Source organism: Heterodontus francisci, chromosome 27 (assembly GCF_036365525.1).
Source record: "Heterodontus francisci isolate sHetFra1 chromosome 27, sHetFra1.hap1, whole genome shotgun sequence".
Classification (NCBI taxonomy): domain Eukaryota; kingdom Metazoa; phylum Chordata; class Chondrichthyes; order Heterodontiformes; family Heterodontidae; genus Heterodontus; species Heterodontus francisci.
In genome coordinates this window covers 20,727,766-20,750,311 of record NC_090397.1, presented here as the reverse complement: position 1 = coordinate 20,750,311, position 22,546 = coordinate 20,727,766, and the positions used below count along the sequence as shown (strand labels likewise).

Here is a 22,546-nt window from a genome sequence, read left to right as displayed (position 1 = left end):
ATAACCTCAATTCTCTGCCTAACACTCCCTTTGTGCAAGACTGAATCTGCCTCAAGGGGCCAATTTTCAGAGTGAATGCGAGGAGCTGATGGCCTCACTTGCTGATGGCATACACCAAAAAATTACATTGGCAGCAGATACTTTGAAATTGTTATTTTCCATGTTTTGGGGGGCAGGGGGAAAAGAAAGGGTTTCTATTTCGAAAAGAATAAAATTGCATTTATATAGTACCTTTTAATGACCTCAGGACATCCCAAAACATTTCACAGCAAACAACGTACTTTGAGTGTAGTCACTGTTGCAATGTAGGGAAATCTGACTGCCAATTTTTTCCACAGCAAAGTCCCATAAAACAGCACCGAGATAGGTGATCAGAGAATCTGTTTTAGTGATGTTGGTTTGAGGGATAAGTATTGGCCAGAACACTAGGGGAACTTCTATGGGATCTTTTACATTCAGCAGAGGGGGCAGATAGCACCTCAGTTTAACATCTAATCTGAAAGACAGCACCATACCCAATGGTTAGCCTATTAGCCTGAAGTATGGACTCAAGTCTCCAGAGTGGGAGGGGGGGAGAAAGCTGAACCCACAACCTTTTGACTCAGATGTGTGCCCCATCATTTTAAACCAAATCCTAGCTTTTAGAGCTATAAACAAAATGGTTGATGAGTGATTTTGCACAACACAATTTCGTTAATAGAATTGACAAGATACCAGCCAAACTCGCAATAATTCTTCCACATTTCTCAAGTTAGAGCCATTAAATCAGCATAAAATATTAAAAAAATGTTCATCCAGCTGTCACATGCACAAGATGTCTCAAATACCAAAACCCTGTTCCTCTGACTGGGCTAGGGAGATGCTGGCCAATTGAGCAACTTGAGAGGTACAAGATGACTACTACTGTAAAGCAATAGCACAAGATAAATATGAAAATGTTGTTAAGTTGTGTTTGTTATATATCATTGCAATAAAAAAAAAACTGCTCACAGAGAAATGAATTTCAATATTCCAAGATATCCTGAGGGAAGATTTCCTCTGGATGCTATATGCAGTGAAATCAAAACACTGGCAAGGATTTTTCCCCTGACTTATTCCACTTTTCTTTAGCAAGTTGGGGGAGAGGAGCAAAAGGAAAAAGATGAGGCCTTAAGACCTTCAGCCATTTTGATTACTATCGCAACTTTGCAGCATCACTGTCAGTGGATGCTGACAATGGCTGCCCTAGAATAGGTAGATGTAATTAAATGAGACGATAACAGCATGAGTCATATTGCCCCATATTATTGCTTCACCAATGCAGGACTCCAGTTGCTCTATGCATCATGTGCCCAGTATCCCTAGGGGAAGCACAGCAACTCTGACATCTTATTTGGCCACATTAGTCAGTGGACAGCCTGTCGATGAAGAGTTCCCAATCAGCTGTTTGTTGCCATTTTTACAGGGACAGATATTTCTTGGAGAAGTTGCCACTAACTCCTGTCCTCTGATCAGCTGTTCAATGTCTGCAGCAACAGTGCTTTAATCCTTCCACCACCCCCCAGTTTCCACCAGATAGGATTCTCAGTGCAGATAGACACACCACTGGAAACCTGCCAAAGATATTAGGTTGACTCTCAAACATTCCAGGATAGGCGCTAAGTAGATCCCATTTAGTCAATGTTCTGGTGGATCTTGGCTATTTGTTGTACTTGTATAACTTTACCATACATAGTAAACAAAAGTATTCACCATCCCCCTTCCCCACAATCAACCCAGCCTAATCAGCATTGCTCTCATCTTTCAAGGCCAATTTTGTAAATAGAAGGCTGAGGAGTGGAGCAAGTGAGGAGTCTTCAAGGAAAATGATATGCAATTTTTACCACATTCAGTAGAAAGGGAGGTAGTCAAAGTTTGGAGAGGGTGAACAGATCAACTGGTACGTATCATATCGTTCATTTGCATGCATTGCAATAGTGCAACGGCACACATGGATTATGCAGAAGTGCTTAATGCAGTACTCAAATGGCCAAGTGTCTTGATTTACTCAATGTCCCATCTGCTCTGTTGACAGAGCAAGGAGACTCAAGCAGTCTGGACTCAAAAGCACCAAATGTCTCACAATTGAACAGAGACCTTTCAGCTAACCTATAATGAGCAAGCACAGCAAAACGGCAAAGGACTAGCAGAGGTTTGATACGGGATAAAGGAGGTAGAAGGCAAGGGTCAGATTGCCCTCCTGAGCCATCATAGGTTAGTGACTGTAATGGGACAATTTTCCAGTGCAGCATGCTGAGCAATTACTAATCTCAGTACATGTAGTGCAAAGCATCTTGGATAGGTCAGACCAAGCAGTCATAGCAAGTTTCATCTCACTTAGAGATGACTTATGGATAACGAGGGAGCGAGCCAGAGAATCCTGTTTTCCATTGTTCTATGTTCAGAGAGAACAGTGGCCATCATGAGGAGATGCCCTCCAGTTGTGTCATATGTGAAACAGCACAGGGGAAGCCAATTGCTCTTCCTATAAATGCTGATCCGTTTCTGAGCACTGCACTGGTGATCACAAATGTGGAACTTTGAAAGCAAAGAGCCCAAAACCCAAGAAGAAAAATGGGACTAACACAGGGGCATTAAGGGAAGTAGCATATACAAGTTGTAGGACTGCTTTAAGTGAAGCGTCAACATGACCTCAGCAAGGTGAGAACTCAGATGAAGAAGCATGGTGCATTAGGAACATGCACAAGTTTATTATGAAGAAACTTATGCACCAGGAAAATACATGGGGCCTGATTTTATGCAGCTGCCAAGAGTCCTGGGTGCTGGGCCCAAAAGGAGAGGGGAAACCTGCTTTGACCCTTTGGAGGATCCCCTATTGTAGTGAACGGCACCCGAGCAATTAACTGTCCAGTGCTAAGATCCCGGTCCCATTAAGGATGAGGATCCTGCCTCCAAGAGCTGCCAGTTAGAGGGTCAGCAGTGTGACTGGGAGCAATGGCCACTGCTGGAACTGCAGCAGGCAGTTGAAGAGGATCAGCTATAAAGCCTGGACTACAGGTAAGTGGCAATGGGTTTGCCAGGGCCATGGCCAGGGGGGTTGGGTGGTGGTGGTAGGTTAGTGAGGGCAGGGATGTGGGTGATGGGAGAGGGGCAACCCTTGCCACCAAGGACCCTCTGTGGCCCACACAGAGGAGGCACCCAAGCCCTGCCCCAAGCCCACTGGGAGGCCTCCAAGTTACTGGGCACCTCTGCATGGGGCAGAGGCACCCCCCCAGCAGTGGCAGGAAGTGGCTCTTAAGGGCCTTAAATTGGCCTATGGGCAGGAAAGCTGTCGTCAGCCTCCCCCACCTTCCCTCGCAATCTAATGGGCCCCTCACTCTGTTCCAGTCCCTGGAGGGTCCATAAAGTTCAGCCCATGCATTTGTTATTGCACAGAAGAGTCCAAAAGTAAATTTAAAATTTAGAGAACTCCGTTCTCAGCAAAAGCTGAAAAACAGGACCTACAGCAGAGCTTAAAGATCTGGTCAACAAGATCATTATCCACCAGCATCGTCCTAGTCTTCCACATTACAACTGCTCCTCATTTAAGCAGACAGGCAAGTCTGTCCCTGGTAATGTTATGCATAATGCAGCATAGTTATAGCTTTGTGAACTTCCTCTGGAAAAGATGCTTGGACTCCTTTGGTCAGGACAGGCATCAAATCACTGCTTTAGCACTTCAAGTATCAGCCTAAAAATGTTTCAAGCTCCCTCATGTGCTTCATTCTATTTTCTGCAATGGTAGGAACAGGAGTAGGCCATTCAGCCCCTCAAGTCTATTGACCAATGAGATCTGACTTGGCTTACAAATACCAATCTCAGATTCAACATTATTAATCGAGTTAGCATCTACAGCTTTCATGGGAGTGTGCCATACTTTTACCACCCTTTGAGTAAAGTGCTTCCTAACTTCTCTCCTGAATGGCCTGGCTCTGACTAAGTTTGCCCTCCTGTTCTAGACCTGTACCAGTTTCTCTGTCTATCCTATTGATTTCCTTCAGTGCCTTAGCCCAATCTCAATTTAAATCTTCGAGCCTTGATAACATTGTTGAAACTGCATTGAACTTCTTTCAGGGCCAACGCATCCAGGGATAGTGCAACTATTGCTGCAACTGCTGCACAATGTAGCTCACACCCTGAGGGGCTAATCATTCTTCATTCTTTCACATTCAAAGAGACATGTTTGATTTCCTCTGAATGAAATCATCATGCATCCGCCTCAAAGCAATACCAGGATGCCAGTGCATACAAACTAGAATCTGCTTCAGCATATGTAGATGGCTAAATGAAAAACAGGGCTTCAACAAGCCCTTAGATGGCAAAATGACCAACTCCTGGGATGGACCTGTGGGTGTTTGGAATATCACTATAAAAAGAAAATGTTGAAGGGAGTGGTGATTTTCACTGACTAGGTAGTACAGGGAGAATAGTTGACTGTCCTTGTAGCCCAGTTCGGGCAACTCAGTCAGTCACATACTGAATCCGATCCCCGTTGTGCACTACTCCATCACTGACTTACCCTGATCAGTTGTTGACTGGGTTAATTTCTGGTGTGGGTTGGGCACCTAGGGTCCACTGAAGTCCAGTGGCACTCATTCCTCCCCCCACAGTCAGAGGGCACCCACCCCCACCTCTGTCCCTCCTCCGCAGTCTAGGAGCACCCACCCCGCCCTCTGCAGTCCAGGAGCACCCACTCCTTCCCCTCTGATCATCCTCCACAGTCTAGGAGACCTGCCCCCACCCCTCATCCGCAGTCTAAGAGCACCCACCTCCTCCCCACCCATCCTTTGCATTCTAGGGGCACCCAGCCCCCTTTGCAGTCCAGTGCACCCTGTCCTCCCATACTCATGCTGTGGATTCAAATACTTTTCTGACCAAAATGGTTTTGTTCAGATAACTATTCTGTTTTGTACCATCAGGACAGATATTTTAAATTTCATATACATCAAACACTCCAACCTTTGAGTAATAATTCTCGCTCAATACAGTTAAACATTATGGGATTAACACTGTTGCAAGTAATACATTAGAGCTCTGCTGTCATTGCTGCTGCAACTTTTAATTTAAGAAAATTGAAAAGCCAAATGATTTCAATTCCCCAAGAAAACAATTTCCCAATCAAAAGTAGATAGATTTTTTCCATTCATTTTCTAAAATATTAATTAATTTAATATACATACACCTCAGCCACAAGCTAATGAACAAACATTCTTCAATGTATCATTTTATATTAGATCCTACATATTTATAGACTTCAACACAATTATTACCCTCAGGGGCTTTCAGTTGGCAGGAAGGCCCCCAAAGGCTGTGGAAACGTTAATGAATTTTCCTATTAATGTGCAGAGCTGGCTTCTTGGCAAGTACTGGTATCTCCATCACTATTTAAACATGCTTTACTATTAATTTGTTTAACCCTATGAAAGCTATTGGTTATTCAGAACCCAACCAAGTATCAGGACTTGACTGAATTTTTCAATTAATATTTTATGCTGTTAACTCGGGCATATTAAGCTGCTTGAGGAATCCTCATTGCTTTTTTTGGGTGGAGGAACATTATATAGTCAAGGCAGACTTTGTGATTAATGGACGACATTTTCTATAGTCAAAAATCTAATATAAAGCAGATGGGTTTCAGAAAAATGATATGAATTTACAGTGTGTAACAGATGTTACATTCTTTTAACTAATTGGGTTTCCATGTGCATTGACAGTGAGGACTTTTGATCAAAAACTGTACCTCTGATTACAGAGCTGACAAGCAAAACAGTCCAGGTGATAAACATTGTCCTTGGCTCTCATTACCATCTCAAAGGCAGGAATCAGCTTGCTGCACGCCGCACAGTTCCCCGTCACACCGAACAACCTGCAAGTGTGGAAGACAAAAAACAAAATCAGCATCATGCTCGCATGAAAACCAAGAGCCTGCCATCATCCGCTAGTTCAAGGCAGTGCATCGTTATCTGTAACCCCCATCCCGATAGAAAGTCCTTGCACTCCTGTTCACCCTTGGCTAGAGGCACAATGGACCACAACTCCTTAGGCTTTCAATTGACACTAGTGTTCGGCTCAGATGACACCAGGGGCGCAGGCCGTCAGTTATGCAGAGAGATGGAGAAGCTGGGGTTGTTCTCCTTGGAGCATACGAGGTTAAGGGGAGATTTAATAGAGATGTTCAGTATTATGAAGGGTTTTAATCCGGGAGTTTAATCCGGACAAATGTGAGGTAATGCATTTTGGAAGGTCTAATGCAGGTGGGAGGTATACAGTAAATGGCAGAACCCTTAGGAGTATTGGCAGGCAGAGAGATCTGGGTGTACAGGTCCACAGGTCACTGAAAGTGGCAACGCAGGTGGATAAGGTAGTCAAGGCGGCATACGGAATGCTTGCCTTCATCGGTCGGGGCATAGAGTATAAAAATTGGCAAGTCATGTTGCAGCTGTACAGAACTTTAGTTAGGCCACACTTAGAATATTGCGTGCAATTCTGGTCGCCACAGTACCAGAAGGACGTGGAGTCTTTGGAGAGGGTACAGAAGAGGTTTACCAGGATGTTGCCTGGTCTGGAGGACATTAGCTATGAGGAGAGGTTGGATAAAGTCTGATTGTTTTCACTGGAACGACAGAGGTGGAGGGGCGACATGATAGAGGTTTGTAAAGTTATGAGCGGCATGGACAGAGTGGATAGTCAGAAGCTTTTTCCCAGGGTGGAAGAGTCAGTTACTCAGGGACATAGGTTTAAAGGTGAGAGGGGCAAAGTTTAGAGGGGATGTGCGAGGCAAGTTCTTTACACAGAGGGTGGCGAGTGCCTGGAACTTGTTGCCGGGGGAGATGGTGGAAGCAGGTGCAATAATGACGTTTAAGAGACATCTTGACAAATACATGAATAGGATGGGAATAGAGGGATACGGTCCCCGGAAGTGCAGAAGGATTTAGTTTAGGCAAGCATCAAGATCGGCGCAGGCTTGGAGGGCCGAATGGCCTGTTCCTGTGCTGTACTGTTCTGTTCTTTGTTCTCAGAGTAAATAAAAAGAAACAGTTGCCAGTGGCAGAAGGGTCAGTAACACTAACCAAAGGTCACAGATTTAAAGGTAATTAGCAAAGGAAACAGAGAGCTGATGAGAATTTTAAAGAATATAATTGCAGCAAATTTGATTTAGAATGCACTACCTGAAAGGATGCTGGAAGGAGAATCAACAGTAATGGAATTGGATAAATACTTGAAAAAGGAGAAATTTCCAGGGCTACTGGAAAAGAACAGGAATAACTGGATAGTCTTTCAAAGAGTCAGCCCTGGCACAAAGGGCTGAATGTCCCCCTTTGGAGCTGTATGACTATATGTAGGACACACTTCATTGCAACACAATAAATTTTCTAAAATTGATCTGGTTTCAGAGGGTAAACTATTCTCTTATTCATTGGGAGAGGGGCAATGCTAGCAGAAATTGATGCAGTAATGATGATCTCTTCATAACATTCAATCTCCAAAGCAGACGGAGAATCATAGGCCTTAAAAGCATGAATTTAAATGAAAACAAGCTTGGAGTTTGATTGTGCTTCTTGCATTTTATGGTTTCCCCCAACCCCATGCCTATTGCAAAAATGGGTTTAGCCAATCCGGCTTTCTACGTGGCAATAATTGCTGGAATTCTTATTTACATTATTTAAAAGACCAACACCTGTGCAGGGTGCCATAGCAACATTAACTCATCCGGATATAAAAGCACCACCTTATGCCATAAAGTCACATTCCTTTTCTGCCACTAGAACTTTTTTTTTGGTAAAAGTTGTGTGGGGGAGACAAGGCAAGGGCTATTTACCACTGAGAAATGAAACCTTCATTTCGGACACACTGGGCCAGGTGCAGAGGCGGGCAGGCGTTAAAAGTAACGCCACTGTCCGGGGTGCGAGCTCCCCGTCTCTACTTCACCCTGGGCAATTGAGGCGGAATTGGGCAGGGGGGTGCAGAGGGCTACCTGCACGCATACAGCGGGCAGACATGGCTCGTTAAGGGCCACTTAAGGTCATTTGAAAAGGTGGTTGACTGGAATTTTCCAGGCCTTTGCCACAGGGAGCTGTAACAGATTGCAACGGAGACGACCCCCTGAATCCTCCAGTTCACAGGGAGACCGCCTTGTTTTACTGGGTGACCTCCCCATGTGGCAGGACTCCCACTAGCTACTGATAAAATACCAGCGGTGCTGGGAAGAGGCCATTAAGTGGCTATTAATTGGCCACTTAAGGGCCTCCATTGGCCTCTGGGCATGAAGGCCTCCTTTGGCCTTTCCAGCCAACAAAATTGCATGGGCATCAGGAAGGTGACTGGCACTCCACTCCCCACCTTCCCTTGCTATTTTTGGGCTCCCTTGCCTGTATCCCAAAAGCCCACAAAATTCAGCCCGTGGTGTGGGCTTCTGACCACCATTTGAGCCCAACAGTGGGGTTCAGAGGCCCACAAGGAAAATCCTGCCCCCAGTAACAGCATTAAATAGTGGTCAGTATAACCAGCAATGGAACAAAACCCACACACTGCCCCAATAAAAAAAGTGCCAGAACCAGAGCTTTGTCAGAAGCACATGCTGCATGAAGGGATTTATATGCAATCCAAGTTGTGAAAAAATTTGTTTATTTGCCAAAATAAAATTAGAAAGCGGTACCAAAATGATGCATCATCTTCTTAAAAAGTGCATTGTGTTACCAGACATCTATACACATCTACTAGATGCATCTCCAATCGAACCACTCCATCTCTGCAACTCCCTTGCCATGTTAAATTTTGTTATTTCTCTCAACTTTGCAATCAGGAAGTGCTAGAAGTTGTGGCTATCCCAGCTTCTCCCTGCCATGTGGAACAGGCTTACTCTTACTTTAAAAGGTTAGACCTTGGTACATTAGGTAAGACACTGCCTTCCAGTGGTAGACTCTAGAAAATTCACTGCAAAAGCAGTTTGGAACTTGCAATTAACAAGCACAAGGACTGGAGAATGTCAAGATGGATGGTAGATGCAGACATCCATTGGTTGGTGAATAAAGACACCCAAGAGAAGGGGTCAAGGAGATAAAACTAACCCAGAACAATTAGATGGGGAGATTCCAGTTGTTTTGCCAGTAAAAACAAAAAGCACAGATGCTTTCTTCATTCTTTCACCATAGAGATAGAGTGTCCAAGATTCTTAGATGAGTAGCAGACATTTATGGTCCTTGTTGGTACAGTAGTTAGTTAGATTCATCTAACTTGGAAGCCCATCCAAAGATCTGGTTTGCCCATCAGGGATATTTAGTATGTCTTCAAAGAAAAACTCTGTTGCCAAGTTGTTCTACAAACACGCATAGCAGTGATTAATTTGTAGCTACATTACTAGTGTAGGTTCAACTTGTGGATAAACCAGAACTTGTTACTATTTTACATAGACAAGCCCAACACAATCCTATTCATGATCTGCTTAAAAACTCACCCAGTTCCAGCTCTTTGGTTGTTTGTGCACCAGTCTCTGTGCTCTTTAAGCCGAAGACGACCACTCCTTAAATCAGGTTTCTTGCCAAGTCCTGTCATCCCATCCCTCACCAACCTAGTTGCCCTAAGTAAAAGCCATCAGTACCAAATTTTATTGCATAAATGTTTCCTAAAACATTTGAACTGTAAATGTAACAAATATGTACTTCTGGCATAGAATCACATCCACCAGAAGTACCTATCAGGGAACTGCACATGGACAGTTCATAATTTTTGGACAAAAAACTAACGGACACAAAACGGTGGCTGCAATACATGCCATTTCTTGGTATGTGCTCTCACGGATAAGGCTCAAACCTAGGAGTATGGGTGACCTACTCCTGTTGCATGTTCGCTGCTTAGATGCCACAAATGGATTAAAAGAAAAAAGGATGGTTAGTTTTTGCAATGTAGTTACATCACTAACCCTTGGATTGTCAGAACTTGGAAGTAGCATGGATACATCATTTCCACCATACTTCAGGCTAGTCCAGACTTGTTTTAAAAGGAAAATAACGAGTTCCACATAAATAGCAGGGCAAAGTGTAAACCCCACTAGAAGACTTTTCCGATAGGGAATCATCAAATTTAATTCCTGATTTTATTTAGCGTGTAATCAACAACTGGGTTGAAAATAAACAGAAAAAGAGCTGAGAATGTATAATGTGATAGTAGGTAGGAAGTATGGTCAACTTGATCAGATGATCTAATTGGCACTCCTTGACTACATAAAAAAAAATGAATAACTGAATGGTCTAAAAAAAAAATCACAAATGCCTCAATTTCTGCAATTTTTTTTACTCCACTATTGAGAAAGCTACAAAAACAATGCACAATTTCTCTTTTATAACATAAAGGAGATATACAGCAAGGTTGCATCCTTAGCTCAGTCATTTGCCATTCAGGTTTACCTTCAACTATGGGCCACACTTGGGTAGATGCAAACATGGGCTGTGGGGTAGCCCCATAGTGTTATAGGGCCATGTCCAACCATGCTCCCATCTTGTGGAACTCCATACTGGGATTGAGCCTTGTAAAAGTTACCCTATTTAGGCCTTGTTCTGCTGAGAGGAATGCTGAATGGCATTTTATAGCATCTCTGTGCTGCATATTTTGCTAGCGAATCTGGACCAAAACACACAAAAAAGACACTTTACATCGGTTTCCATGGACATTTTCCACAGCAAAGGAGATTGCAGTGTCTAGATTGAGTGGTTAAGACAATTTTCCAGCTGTTCTACTATTGTACTGGTAATAGTAATCATAGAACAGGCATCATTACACTGGGGAGCACTGCAATATGAAATGGGCCACAACAGCACCTCCAGTCTTGAGAAACATATGGTGTATATACACAGCAGAATATAATTGCTGAAATTAGCTGTTTGCATTTTGATCATGTAGCCTAACTACCAGCACATTGTGAAAAAAGGAAAAAGCAGGGTCGACTCAATATTTCTGCACATTTGATTATTGAGTAGTTTGATTATTTGCCGAAAAACACGGTTATAAAAAAGTAAATTCAGCCATCTCGCTTGTCGAGGCAGCAATTTCACTTTCACTAACGGGACAGCAGTGCTGGGACCACAAATTAGTTCCTAAAGTGAAATAAAGGAGTAATTAAAGTATTCAGGAATGTACGTTGCACATCGAACACATACTGTGTTGAATAATAAAAGCCAAGTAGCAAATGAAAAAGCAGACAACCATTTTGAATATATATATATATATATATATATATAAAATTCTTTCTTTTGGGCCTCCTTATCTCGAGAGACAATGGATACGCGCCTGGAGGTGGTCAGTGGTTTGTGAAGCAGCGCCTGGAGTGGCTATAAAGGCCAATTCTGGAGTGACAGGCTCTTCCACAGGTGCTGCAGAGAAATTTGTTTGTTGGGGCTGTTGCACAGTTGGCTCTCCCCTTGCGCCTCTGTCTTTTTTCCTGCCAACTACTAAGTCTCTTCGACTCGCCACAATTTAGCCCTGTCTTTATGGCTGCCCGCCAGCTCTGGCGAATGCTGGCAACTGACTCCCACGACTTGTGATCAATGTCACACGATTTCATGTCGCGTTTGCAGACGTCTTTATAACGGAGACATGGACGGCCGGTGGGTCTGATACCAGTGGCGAGCTCGCTGTACAATGTGTCTTTGGGGATCCTGCCATCTTCCATGCGGCTCACATGGCCAAGCCATCTCAAGCGCCGCTGACTCAGTAGTGTGTATAAGCTGGGGGTGTTGGCCGCTTCAAGGACGTCTGTGTTGGAGATATAGTCCTGCCACCTGATGCCAAGTATTCTCCGAAGGCAGCGAAGATGGAATGAATTGAGACGTCGCTCTTGGCTGGCATACGTTGTCCAGGCCTCGCTGCCGTAGAGCAAGGTACTGAGGACACAGGCCTGATACACTCGGACTTTTGTGTTCCGTGTCAGTGCGCCATTTTCCCACACTCTCTTGGCTATATTTTACACACACTCACAGATCAATTCTAATTTTGAATGGAGCTCGAGTCTCTAAATCTTGATTATCTGGGTGGATACTAAAACAAAACAATCTCCCCAACTGAATTTCTAAGTCAGTGTGCTTTTAACAAATTCCATCTTCTGTCCTGTTCACACTCAACCTAAATGAAAGGTCATAGACCTGGAACTTTAACTCTGGTTCTTTCTCCACAGATGCTGCCTGACTTGAGTATTCCCAGCACTTCATTTTTATTTAAGGCAAAAGATGTGCCATTCAAAATAATCATAAGTTGGAAGAACATTTTAATGCTAAGCCACTAGAGATAACAGAAAGATACAAATTTGGAACCAGAAAAGCAGTGAAACAGTTGGTGAGCACATTGCGGCACTGAAGAATTTATTACATTGCAACGTCGGTACATTTTTAGACTGTGTATTACAAGACAGATTTGCAGAAGGATTGGTGGATGAAAGAATCCAAAGTTACTAAACACACAAAATCTCACATTTGAGCTAGCATCCAAGATTGATGCCATCTCCATGGTACAAGCTGAAATGAGAAGCTTATGTTTTCTGACGCAACATAAATGAGATGCGTGGAGTTCAGATTGTTGATCTCAACAGGTTTAACAAACTGCTAACTATATACAGTACAGAGCTGTCTATTTGCAGGTCTTGCCTCTTGGTGTTGCAGTAGAGAGAAACTGGCATGTAGTCACATGACTACACCCTGGTAGTTGACTCATTAGCATACCAAGATCTTAAATGTACATTACTCTTAAAGGCAATCATGCAACAGAAGCGAAGAATGCTCAGGAATCTTGTCCTATGCAAGTGCCTAGTACAGCTTCTGTCCATAGTCAAGTCAAGTCTAAAGCAGGAGATCTGATCAGAAAAGTGATGATAGAGGTTTACTGTCTTATCAGGGCAACCACTTGGCATTTCTGTACTGACATTTGTGCCAAGTGTTTTAATTGCCAAAAAAAAAAATAGGTCATATTGTAACTGCTTGCCAAGCAAAGGCCAAAGCAGGAAAAAAAAAAACTTTTTCTAATAGTAGTGGAAAGCAGTGGCATACCTAGGGTGGTGGTTACAATCTTGAAATGAACCCAGAGCGCTTAAATGAAGAGGAGCTAGGGTTGTACAGCAGTTATGCCAGTAGCAATTGCTCAAATTAGACTTTTGTATAAAAGGTGTGGGTATATCAACAGTACATCAATATATGCATCAATACAGCTGTAGATTGCTCAATTATGAATCGACACACGTATGAGCACAAATTCAGTGATGTATCGCTAAGTTGATAGCACAGTTCAGCTGATAACCCACACGTGAGATGTGGGAAATGTGTGGACAAACAGAATGCAATGTCCAACATAAGGGCAAGTCTCTCAGTTTACCCATTGCTGTAGCAGGATGCGTCAACAAACCAACGTTAATGGGCAAAGACTGGTGTCATAAGCTAAAGTAAGACTGGAAGCATATTATCCAAGTTGAGATGACCAAGAAGCTTGATCAGCTATTGAATAGTTACAGGAACGCTTGAGAATAGCTGTGAAGGTATACATCAGTGTGATGGCACACATTCAAATGAGGCCTGATGCAAAACCAGTATATTGCAAGGCTAGACCAGTTCCTTATGCTCTCAAAACCCAGGGTGAAGAGGAGCTAGAGCGAAATGATGTGCTAGTTAAAACTGATCAACATGTACCAACGGTGTGAACACTGCACTGGGTGTGTTTAGTTTAGTTTAGAGATACAGCACTGAAACAGGCCCTTCGGCCCACCGAGTCTGTGCCGACCATCAACCACCCATTTATACTAATCCTACACTAATTCCATATTCCTACCACATCCCCACCTGTCCCTATATTTCCCTACCACCTACCTATACTAGGGGCAATTGCTAATGGGCAATTTACCTATCAACCTGCAAGTCTTTGGCATGTGGGAGGAAACCGGAGCAACCGGAGGAAACCCACGCAGACACAGGGAGAACTTGTAAACTCCACACAGGCAGGACCCAGAATTGAACCCGAGTCGCTGGAGCTGTGAGGCTGTGGTGCTAACCACTGCGCCGCCCAAGATAAAAATGCAACTGTTAAAAGTGGATGAATGTATACAATTGCACAAATGTTAAATTCAATGTTTTAAAATTTATGCATTTGCCTCTTGTGCACTGGGAACTTGATGTTGTCCAGATAAGTGTCTTACTATGTACTACTTTGATGAAGGATAAGAAATAGCGAGTGGTTGTATTAGCCCACAGAGAGCAAAAACAGAAAGCTCAATACTTGTGTCTGTGACAAATCCTGTTTGGAACACATCAATGTTGACACCATCCTTTTCTAGTTTCTGTGTGGGTTACAAGGTTATGTGATGGCACAGACTGCTTTTGAGGAGTACCTCCAATTGCTGAAGGCAATTTCTAGGATGTTTTACATCTGTATGATCAGTGGTTAAGGGATTTTGAAGTTGCTCCTTCATGGAAGACTGCACTCAGACACCAAACAAGCTGACAGCCATGAGTGAACGATGGTGTTTGGACCCCAAATTCTTTGTAGAAGCAGGAGAACAGTTCATGAGATGCACCCAATGTTTATGTCCTGCGTGAATGTGGTATCCACTGGAGTTGCTATATACACACCTAAACTGTCAACAAGCATTACTCCTGGACTCTCAGGTGGGAAAATGGCATTGAATGTGTGTGCTGGACTCCCGTGCACTACCCTGACCCCATGTGTATAAAGAGGCAAGTGTCATGCAGTCCCCCACCTGCCAAGAACGAGGTACATTAATTTCACCACATGGACATTAAATTTTAAATTGTTGCTGGGAAGAGAAGGCCTGCGACAAGGGGTTTCCAGGCCCCTGGCTGGAAAGACATTTTTTCATATTAACAGAGAGTGTTGGAACAAAGGAGCTATCCCCTGCTCCAATACAATCCACAAACAGACATGGTCGAACCAGTTAGTCACATGACTAACCTGCTTGGCAGTCTGGGTTTTTTTTTTCTGAATTGTACAGAGTTAGAACTGAGAGTCTGCAAAAAGCAGTTTGTTCCTGGATTGAAAAGACCTCTCCTGGCTGGCTCGCCACAGCCCCTCAGAACTGAATCCACTGAAGACATGAACCCCAAGAGAGAAAAGTCTCCTGCAGCAAACAAGGTTTAAGAATAATACTGGGCCCCAACAGAAAGCAAGATCTACCTACAATCAAGGACTCTACAGTGAGCTCAAAGGACACGCTACAAAAACTCTTCAGATATTGCCTCAAACTTTTCCACTTTATTTCTTTTGTTTTCTTTGTGTCTCTATCTGCATGCGTGTATCGCGTATGCATGCTAGCGTGGGCGCGTGTATCCGTAGGAGTCAACTGAATTAGAGTTTAAGTTTAATAAATTAAAATTTTTCTTTAAACCTAAGACAACCTGTTTGTGCTGGTTTCTTTGCTTTATGATTGGAAAGCAGTGAACAAGGATTCACCAAGGGGGAGCTAAATACACGGCGTGTTTAAAATAAAACCCTGTTACAGTAAGACCAGGCGAAGACTGAGACACCCCTAGACACATTTCTCACCTGGTCATAACACAAGTGACTCCATAATATGGCCCTGCTTCTGTAACAGCCTTAATTTCAAAAAGGAGGCATAGTAAAGTCTGTATCCCCCTGGTCACTCAACCACCAGCACTTTATTAATAGTTCCGAAGGGTCACTGACCCGAAACGTTAACTCTGCTTCTCTTTTCACAGATGCTGCCAGACCTGCTGAGTGATTCCAGCATTTCTTGTTTATTTCAGATTTCCAGCATCCGCAGTATTTTGCTTTTACTTTATTAATAGTGCTTGGTGCCTAATGTAATTCCTCCTGAATGTCACGATTGCCACAAATACATACACTTGTAAAGGATTCAATGACTAATGTAAGTGTGGCTATGGCTGGTGTTCTGGTGAGTGCCTCTTTGGCTTTGGTTGATGGGCAACGGTCATCTATTCTCTATGGAAACAGCAGACTGTGCAAAATGAGTAAGCAAGCAGACTTATCTATAACCAGTCCTGTAGTGCCATTGGAGAAAGAGTTTTGAATTTATATAGCACCTTTCATGACCACAGGATATCCCAAAGCACTTTACAGCCAATGAAGTACTTTTGAAGCATCACTGTTGTGATGACAAACTTGCAGCAGCCAATTTGGACACTGCAATAGTGATAGTGATAATGACCAGATAATGTGTTTTGCTGATGGTGCTTGAAGGATAACTATTTGGCTAGGATAGAAAGGATATCTCACCTACTCTTCCTTGATATAATGTTATAGGATCTTTTACATTCATCCGAGGGGGCAGATGGGCCTCAGTTTAACGTCTCGTCCAAAAGGCAGCACTCCCTCAGTACTGCATTAGAACGTCAGCCGAGATTTTTGTGCTCATGTCCTAAAGTGGACTTGAACCCACAACCTTCTGACTTGGAGGGGAGACTTCTACCAACTGAGCCAGAGTCAACACTACATTATCTTATGTGCTTGGGCTTAACAACAGTTCATGCAACATATTAGAGAAATCAATGTGAACATACAACTTCATGACTGCCAAGGATCTTTTGAACAGTTCAATAGCATGTTCATGTGGCACAACAGCCTTATGTCGATGCCCACCATCTGCTCAACCCTACATCTTCCAATAGAGTGTTTAACTTCAGGTTAAAATTAAAGGGAATGAAACGCGTTTATTTGCCTGATGAAAATTGTTATTGTACAATCTCTCCTGTCAAGGCACATCAGATATATAGAATCCTTCAATTATCAGTCCTTGTATCATTCCATTTTGGTTAATATCTCCGTGTCAGAACGGGGCGGCACAGTGGCACAGTAGTTAGCACTGCAGCCTCAGTTCCAGGGACCCAGGTTCGATTCTGGGTACTGCCTGTGCGGAGTTCTCCGTGACCGCGTGGGTTTTCGCCAGGTGCTCCGGTTTCCTCCCACAGCCAAAGACTTACAGGCTGATGGGGCAATTTACAATGGCCAATTTACCTTAGTGTAGGTAGGTGATATGGGGTTACTGCAGGATTAGTATAAATGGGTGGTTGTTGGTTAGCACAGACTCTGTGGGCTGAAGGGCCTGTTTCAGTGCTGTATCTCAAAAAAAAAACATTTCTTTGCATTTAACTATTGGGGAACTAGGCAGTGCAGTTCTAGGCTCAACTTCAGCCTCAACTGACTGAGGGAAGAATGGCCCCTGACTGTAAAGATCCTTGCAAAAATATTTTTGTTCTCAATCCAGTTCCTAATGGGCCCAGGCCGATAACACAGAACTGTCCCAAATAGAGTACTAAAACTTAGGAAACTAGCCTCCCGAGATTGGTGCCTAGGTATGTTGTGGAGCTCCATTCAGCATCTGGTTGTGTTTCATCTGACCTAAGAACATCCAATAAACACTGGGATACCTGAAATGGGGAAAGTGTTTGTCTTTCATTCCTCAAAACCCCCCATCTGGAGGATGAAATAAATTGTGCTCCTTCCTGTGCATATCTATTGCATGCTACAACTTCACACAACCCTTCTGGAGTTTGAGGCAGCATTAATATTTTCTCAATTTCAATTGCAGAGTCCATGGATGACTGAAAGAACTTTGATATTAACACTTAAGGGGCTCATTAGCTTTGAAAAGTATTTCAGGATTATTGTAGGGGTAATGAGTTTTTGATACCTCCAGTGAAATCATTTAGTAAATCGCACTCTCAATTAACAGCCATGGGACCCACTGTAGAAAACAAGCATTTTGTAGTTCACCCATTTATAGGGGTCCTACGTAGACAGAAGATTTTTGTACTTGCCTGCCATCAGAACTTTCTTTCCAATCCTCCTCTCCTGGAGATCTTGATTCACTGCTCTTATAATGGTTCCATAGGTGTACCTTGCTCAAGGAGCAATGATTCATGCACAAGTCTAGATAATGGGTACCAAAGCCAATCCTGCACTTCTACCAGCAGTTTCTAGCTAAAGGTCAGGTGCCTGAACCAATTTTCTTCTCAACTGGTTAAGATCAAGGTGGGAGGAGTGCACGGAACTAGAAAAAGACCATTTCTCTACAGGTCACAACATATATTTAAATATTTATCCGGTTACCAGTTCAGCCGATCGTATACCCTTTTATAATCCCAGAATAAAATACACTAACCAGGTTTCTTTAATAAACAGAATTATTTATTATAAAACAAGACTTTACCAGTAATTAAGCAAAGCATTAACATACAGATTGAAATATGAAAGCACGTACATGCACGATATGGAAGGAAGTTCCTTTGTTTTGATCTGGAGTCCGGGTATACGGAGATGGGTCACAGATAATTTCAGAAGCAGTCCGTTCTGGAGATGGATAATTATTCTGGTGGGATTTCCAGGAGAATTGCGGCATCAGGGTTTTCTGCCAGTGCACACTTGAAATGCAGGATTTTTCAACTTCTCAGGAGCTATACAACACCGAGAATTTTAGTTCTCCCACACTAGATCTTGGCAGGATTTCTTCAGAGGTAGAAGAGGCGGCGAGCTGGGTGGTTTCTTTTTCCTTGGCAGGAAACCACCAACTGTCTTCAAGCAGTTCACACCCCAACTAAACTGAAAACAATGTCCAAACCCCAGAGGCGTTGACCTCCTGACCTCCATAAACCTTGACATGTGGCTTCTCTATAACCATTTTTCCCAGGTCAGCAAGGGTTCTGTTGCTTATTGAGCCCAAAGCACATGATTTCCAGTACAGGTGGCTTTCAAGCAACATCAAGTGTCCTTTCGGTCAAATTGGGAAATTGGTTATAAAAAAAAAAATCATCCATGGAATCTTTTCAGTTTTCACACAAATCCTCAAAAAAAGTTTTAAAAAATGGAAGCACTTTCGTAACTGGGATGTTGAGGACAAATGCCGCACACGGCCATTGCTCAGGATGGAGTGGGGACCAACCTGGTCTGTATCCCTCAGCTACTCACCAATAAAACATCTTTTACTCAAATTTTATCCAAAGACAAGATACTTGTAACTTAAATAAATCCCCAAGTAGCAAATTCTTCTGACTGAGTGCAACTCTTACCTCGGTCAGATGATCATGGATTCAAGCCCCACTCCAGAACTTGAGCACAATCTATTATTGAGTGCTGCATTGTCAGGTGTTGCCTTTCAGATGAGATGTTGAACTGAGGCCCCCTATTTGCTTGTTTGGAGGTGGATGCAGTTGGGTGGGTGGGGAGGAATGTAAACGATCTTATGACAATTCAAAAGATTGGAGAGATCGCCCAGTGTGTTTGTCAATATTCATCCCTTCACCACCACAACAGACTAGCTGGTCACAACATCTTACTGTGCCTACAAAACAGAAATGATTTACTTCTAAAGTAATTGATTATCCAAAAAAAAAGTCAATGTGAAAGTTACCGTATAAAATGCTTAAACATTGTATAAATTTACAGATTCGATAATCCAATGCACAAAGTAGCAAGTCTTCACCTGACTGGACTTGAAGCATAATAGGTTCTGTTTTATGGTACATAGTGGTATTCCTTAAAAACTATGTTCTGCAAAAAAAAAATCAAATTCAACTGAACTAATCTAACGGGAGACTTAAAAATAACCTTGAAAATTGGGCCCAGTCAAAACATAATGAGTACCAAGGCCACAGATAAAAACCTTAAACGGGCATCTTCCAATCCATAGTTTCAGCAGACAGCAAAGGAGAAATCTGAGTTGGCAGAAAGAGCTGCCAGCATGGAGCATGCCAATAGGGCTACAAAATTGCCAATTAGCAGTACCCCAAGAACTTCATTTAAATACACAAGTGGGTAGCACCAGTTCCTGTCCATTTGACATGGGATTGTGCCATTTACTTACCTATCTAGAAGCAGCAAGCTCCATGTGTGAAGGAATTCAAAAAGCACAAAAAGGTTGTTCACTTGTTTTTTTTTATTAAAACAAATGTTCCCACTGCTTTGCTATGGTTGTTTTTGTTGAACTTCATGCTTTTAAGAAAATTGGGAGGGGGGTTCGGAATATTTAAATCAAAATTGTTCAACATGGTCTTGCAAAATAAATCATTCAAAAGCTGACTGTAATTGGTCAGTACTTCAACAAAACAAGAAGAATTGATTGAAGTGGCAACAAAAGCTCCTGACACATAGCAACAGTAGCAAGATATCCAAGTACAATCTATGGAGTCCCACGCTGGTCAGTATGTCATTCAAATGAATGATGGCGATCGGTTTTAAAGCATTCCCAAATGCAGATGAATGGTGGCATACCAGATAAATGACCAACCAACACAGCCAGACGCACCATTATGCCCCAAACATAATCAGGAGGCTCCAAGTCATCTACCTGGCCATAACCACAGGTTGTGGAGTTGTACAGAGCCAGTTGCAGAACAAGTCATTTGCTTCACAGACAACTGGCATCATAGGGATGCAACTGCTCACGACAGTCAAGGTCACCACTGTTCAGTTTCTATCTTCATCACCTTCCAGGCTATAACAAGGATCACGAGCAATAATCAGCCAATGTGCTGCCCACACATGTATTAAACAGATAACCACTGGATAGATTTTAATCTCCGTTACCACTGAAATGCAGGTACAGCATGACACAACTGCATTTTCCAAAGAGTTATTGATGACAACCATTTGCCCAATACCACTGGTACTTATTGCCTCTCACTTGCACACTCATTTAACCAATGCCATACCTTCAAGTTCACTGACTATTTTGGGATGTATATAATTACTTGCTGGTGCTTGGAAATGTTGGAGACAGAGGTTGAGAGGTGCTGGCAGGTTTAGTGGCATTAACAAGCTACCAAACTGTATCCCATGACTCATTGGAAATTAAAATCCTGGCTCCAAGACATGCTTTCAAACACAGCTTGCATCATTTGAGAGATTGTCGCATGTTTGGCTTGTGTCTGAGTGAGTGAATCCAGAAAATTCAAGAACAGGGTAGTGTTAGCTCCAAGTTTGTTGTTTCACTGTCCCCTACTCTTGCATCCAAGGATGTCCAATGTCATAGAATTGTTACAGTGCAGGAGGCCATTCAGCCCATCGTGTCTACGCTGGCTCTCCGAAAGAACAATTCACTCAGTTCCATTCCCCCGCCTTCCCCCCATAACCCTGCTTTTTCCTTCCTTTTCAAATAGTCTAATTCCCTTTTGAATGCTTCAATTGAACCTGCCTCCACCACATCCTCAGGCAGTGCATTCCAGATCTTAACCACTCGCTGAGTGAAAGTTTTTCATGTCACTTTTGCTTCTCTTACTTTAAATCTGTGCGCTCTCATTCTTGATCCTTTCATGAGTGGGAACAGTTTCTCTCTATCTACACTGTTCAGACCCCTCATGATTTTGAATACCTCTATCAAATCACCTCTCAGCCTTCTGTGCTCCAAGGAAAACAGTCCTAACTTCTCTCTTCATAACTGAAAATCCTCATCCCTGGAACCATTCTTGTGAACCTTTTCTGTACTCTCTCCAATGCCCTCACGTCTTTCCTCAAGTGTGACGTCCAGAACTGGACGCAATGCTCCAGGTGAGTCTGTAGTAGTGCCTTATACAAGTTCAACATAACTTCCTTTCTCTTATATTTGATGCCCCTATTAATAAAGCCCAGGATACTGCATGCTTTATTAATCGCTTTCTCAACCTGTCCTGCCACCTTCAAAGACTTATGCACATACAGCCAGGTCCCTCGGTTTCTGCACCCCTTTAGAATTGTACCTTTTATTTTATATTCTTAACAAAATAAATCACTTCACATTTCTCTGCATTGAACTTCATCTGCCACCTGTCTGCCCATACCAACTTGTCTACGTCCTTTTGGGGTCCTATAATCCCCTTTATGTTCCCTAATCAGGCCCACTCCTCCTTTTCCCACCCTTTTACTATTTATGTCCATAGAACACTTTGGGATTTCCTTTAATGTTAACTGCCAGTCTCGTTTTATGTTCTCTCTTTGCTTCTCCACTTCCCCTCTGGACCTTCTATATTTAGCCTGGTTCTCAATAGTATTTTCTACCTGGCATCTGTCATAAGCACACTTTTTCTTCATCTAAATCTTTACCTCTTTTGTCATCTAGGGACCTCTGGTTTTGTTTGCCCTACCTTTCCCTTCAAGGGAACATACCTTGACTGTGCCTAAACTATCTAATTGAAGATAGCACATTGTTCAGCGTTGGTTTTCCTACCAACCTTTGACTCCAATTTATTTGCCCCAGTTCCACTCTTACTTCATTGAAGTTAGCTTTCCCCCAGTGAATTATTCTTACTGTGGATTGTTCTTTCTCCTTTTCCATAGTCAGCTTAAAACTTGTGATACAATGATTATTGCCCCCTAAATTATCTTCTATTGATAACTTTGTCCACTTGGCCCACCTCATTCCCAAGAATGAAGTCCAGCAGTGCCTCCTTCCTTATTGGACTAGAAACATAGTCTAGAAATGTTTCCTGAACACTCTAGGACCTCTTGCTCCTCACTGCCCTTTACACTACTATCCCAGTCTATGTTTGGATAATTATAATTATAACTACCCTATAATTTTTGCACCACTTTG

At 42.8% G+C, this 22,546-nt stretch overlaps 1 protein-coding gene across 8 annotated transcripts in view; it reads right to left on the bottom strand.

Annotated features, from left to right (window-relative positions):
• Positions 1 to 22,546, bottom strand: part of lmo3 (LIM domain only 3) — a 70,249-nt gene that overhangs the window by 7,295 nt on the left and 40,408 nt on the right. For all 8 annotated transcript variants that reach the window (XM_068058958.1, XM_068058954.1, XM_068058960.1 and 5 more), the window contains exon 3: positions 5,759 to 5,884. In XM_068058958.1, coding sequence (XP_067915059.1) covers positions 5,759 to 5,884 — 126 coding nt within the window. The remainder of the gene's footprint in view (positions 1 to 5,758; positions 5,885 to 22,546) is intronic.